The sequence below is a fragment of the Cyprinodon variegatus genome, unplaced genomic scaffold, assembly GCF_000732505.1.
Source record: "Cyprinodon variegatus isolate N-32 unplaced genomic scaffold, C_variegatus-1.0 Scaffold58, whole genome shotgun sequence".
Lineage (NCBI taxonomy): Eukaryota > Metazoa > Chordata > Actinopteri > Cyprinodontiformes > Cyprinodontidae > Cyprinodon > Cyprinodon variegatus.
This window is the reverse complement of record NW_015150511.1, coordinates 147,032-150,234: the sequence shown is the minus strand read 5'-3', so window position 1 is coordinate 150,234 and position 3,203 is coordinate 147,032. Positions and strand designations below refer to the sequence as shown.

Sequence of the window (3,203 nt, the reverse complement as noted above, 5' to 3'; positions counted from 1 at the left end):
ACAGAACCGGCCTCTGCTGAGGAGCAGAAACCGGGCCCCGCCACAGAACCGGCCTCTGCTGAGGAGCAGAAACCGGGCCCCGCCACAGAACCGGCCTCTGCTGAGGAGCAAAAACCGGGTTCTGCATCAGAACCGGCCGTGGCAGAGGAGCAGAACCGTTGTGTACAGTCCAGCGGGGAACCACAACAGGTCAGAACCTAGAATTAAGTGTAGAGAAATTACTATTAACGGAATTTTTAGGTTCTGACAGGTTCTGTATGTCCCGTGTTCTGTCCCAACAGCTGGACCTGTCTTCAGTGGAATCGGTCCAGCAGCTGGAGTCTCTGGGTCTGGACGTCCTGAAGGAGGAACTTGTACGGCGTGGGCTAAAGTGTGGGGGAACGCTGTCGGAGCGCGCCGCCCGTCTCTTCTCCGTCAGAGGGCTGAGTCGGGATCAGATCGACCCGGCGCTGCTCGCCAAACCCACCAAGGTTAAGAAGAAGTAAAGGAACAATTTGCCATTTTTATCAAATGTTAAAGAGACCAAAATATTCAGCTGAGAAGGACCGGGAGTTCTGGACTGGAAGTTCCCAGGTCCAGAGCTTCCTGTCGGGAATGAAGCTGCATGGCTCCAAAGATCCAGTATTTGAACAGATTTATTGATGCGTCAACATGTGACATCACTGTTTTCATTAAAGTCCAATTTTAAATATTCCTGGAGTCAATTCATTTGAGTCTGATGTTCTTATCCGGACCTCAGAACCGCCAGAGTCCGATCCGGTCAGAGGTTAAAGTCTATCTGCAGGTCTGTGTCAGAACCCCGGGTCCCAGGAAGTGACCTGGGGAACATCCAGCTCCTCAAAGCACTCGATGACATCACCGGCTTTGAAGTCCACGTCACCGTCTGTTGATACGCCGCACTCCATCCCCGTCTTCACTGTCTGAACGTCGTCCTTGTGGTGCTTCAGCGCCGATATAGAACCTGCAGCAGAATCAGAACCTAAGAGTTAGAATCTGCAGAGCTCAGGTGTTAGATGTATGGATCTAGATTATGGCTGCATTAGCTGCTCAGTATGGAGCTCAGAATTTCTCTCTAGATTTCAGATCATATTTTCTAACTAGATGTTTATTTTGAATGAATGAAAAAAATAAATGATGCTGCAGCGCCTGGAAATTAAAATTTTTACCATAAAATCTTCCTAAGCCTCTAGAATGTAAATCACAGCCAATGTCTGCATCCATTAATTTACATATTTTTGGTTCTGATGGAGAATCGGATCTAGAAGGTGAAAGTTTCCTCATCTTTACCAGGAATTTCAGGACTGCTGTTCATTTAGCTATGGTGCAGTGCAGCCAGTGGCCTGTAGGGGGAGATAAACCTGGAACTTTCAGGTTCACCTGGTAAATCCTTAATATTTTCATTCCCTCGCTGAAAGCACCATCTGTTCAGGAACTAAATTGATAAATTTCCATATATTCATTAGAGGTCTCATTTACTTATCCCCCCGGAAACCAGCCTGTGTCCAAATGTCTCCCGGCTCAGAGCCCCCACTTCAGGATGTCATAACAGTTCATTCACTTTCAGTGTATATATATATATATATATATATATATATATATATATATATATTCTTCTATGGTTTTGTGTCTTTATTTTTAATATCTGATTGGAGAGCATGAAGGCAAAGGTTCCTGTGCGTCCAGAATAAGGCCCCCCTGCTCCCCACTAATCATTTTATCTTAAATTTGGTGCCATGCTGTGGGGAGAGTTTTAACCCATTTATGGGCCACTGTCACAACAAATCCCATGGTGCTTTGCGAGGAAAGATATAAAGCATTCCAGGATCCATCTGCTCATCTATTGACTGTGGATGATCACTGCTTTTCAAGGTGCATTGTGGGAAATCTCAGGTCCACTACCTTTTACACCCACTAGACGTTCAGACACTAACTCAAAATGGTGTAACCACTATACAGTGCTCTATATAATGATCAGTGTGGACGTTTGGTCACAGACTGAGGGCAATGACGATCAACTACATTACCCAGAAGTCTCAGAGGCCACATTCACCCAGTCAGACTAAGAACAGCAGTTTCTGTCTAACTCACCCTCCCACACTGTATCCTTTCCTCGGATCAGCCTGAATTTCAGGCGTCGGTCCAGGTGGCCCTTCTGGACCCGGCAGCCAGCTACCGGAACCTTCTTCTTCCCCACAGAGACATCAAAGATGGCGAGGACCGTCGCCTCACCTGCAGCAGAGGACCGAGACAAGGGAAAGGAGGTGATTTGCATGAAATCATCTATATCTTTACCAAATCATGAGCCTCAGAAGCAACCGGGCCCTGAGCTGAAACGGTTCTGATGTTTGGATGAGAGCTGGAGGTCACAGCTTTAATGAGCGGCCCGACAGAACCTCTTCATCTGTCCACTTTGAAGACAGCTTCACCTTGCAAGGGTGTCATAACATTTGACAAAACCCTGTGAACTGACTTTTTCAGTAAAGAGAAGACTCTGCTAACAAGGTAGACGTTTTCTTCACAACAGGGGACAGGGAACAATTCTCCAAAACAATTTGACCTAAAAAGAGTTTTTTTTGAAAAAGTGAACTGTTTAGGTGTAAAAGTTCTTCATAAATAAAGTAAACATTCTCCTTATAAAATCAGGGTTCTCTTGACAAGATGAAGGTTCTGCTAGCAAGGTAAATTTTCTCTTCACTCCTGACAAAGAAAAATGGTCTCCTAAAAGGGTTCTTAAAAAATAAAAGGTTCTTCTGACAAAATCAAGGTTTTTGTGATGAGGAAAAAACTGGTTGTTGTCACTAAGAAACGGCCACTGACACTGCGTCCCCGGGACGGGCTGTACTGAAACTGAATTTCTTTTGTGGATTAATAAAATATAAATAAATTTAATTCAAGTCTAAATAAATTTACGTTCTTCTAACAAAAGTAATGTTTTCTTGACAAGCAACATGATCTCTCACAGAGCGAAGGTTCTTTCTAAAAATCGAAGATTTTGCATAAAAAATAAAGAGTGTCCTGATGTTATCAAAGTTCTCCTGACAAAAATCAAGGTTCTTGTGGCAAAATAAATTCCCTTCTGTCACTATCAAGTTTCTACGGAAGAGGATTAGGGCCACTGGAAAAAAAAAAAAAAGGTAACTGATTTTTTTTTTAAGTTTTATTTCAGTTTAATATGGGAAAAAAGTCAGAATTCTGACTTTTTT

At 43.6% G+C, this 3,203-nt stretch overlaps 2 protein-coding genes across 3 annotated transcripts in view; one reads left to right on the top strand and one right to left on the bottom strand.

Annotated features, from left to right (window-relative positions):
• sde2 (SDE2 telomere maintenance homolog (S. pombe)) overlaps positions 1-670 on the top strand; it is a 6,542-nt gene extending 5,872 nt beyond the window's left edge. Inside the window, exons 8-9 of one of the 2 annotated variants that reach the window (XM_015371420.1) lie at positions 37-189; positions 282-670. In XM_015371420.1, coding sequence (XP_015226906.1) covers positions 37-189; positions 282-485 — 357 coding nt within the window. In that variant the 3' untranslated portion in view covers positions 486-670. Of the gene's footprint in view, positions 190-281 lie in introns of both variants that reach the window. The other variant, XM_015371419.1, reaches the window with a different exon arrangement.
• A 69-nt stretch (positions 671-739) lies between these two features.
• Positions 740-3,203, bottom strand: part of mtif2 (mitochondrial translational initiation factor 2) — an 8,059-nt gene continuing 5,595 nt past the window's right edge. The window contains exons 13-14 of the mRNA XM_015371421.1: positions 2,089-2,229; positions 740-961 (exon numbers count right to left, since the gene is read on the bottom strand). Coding sequence (XP_015226907.1) covers positions 792-961; positions 2,089-2,229 — 311 coding nt within the window. The 3' untranslated portion in view covers positions 740-791. The remainder of the gene's footprint in view (positions 962-2,088; positions 2,230-3,203) is intronic.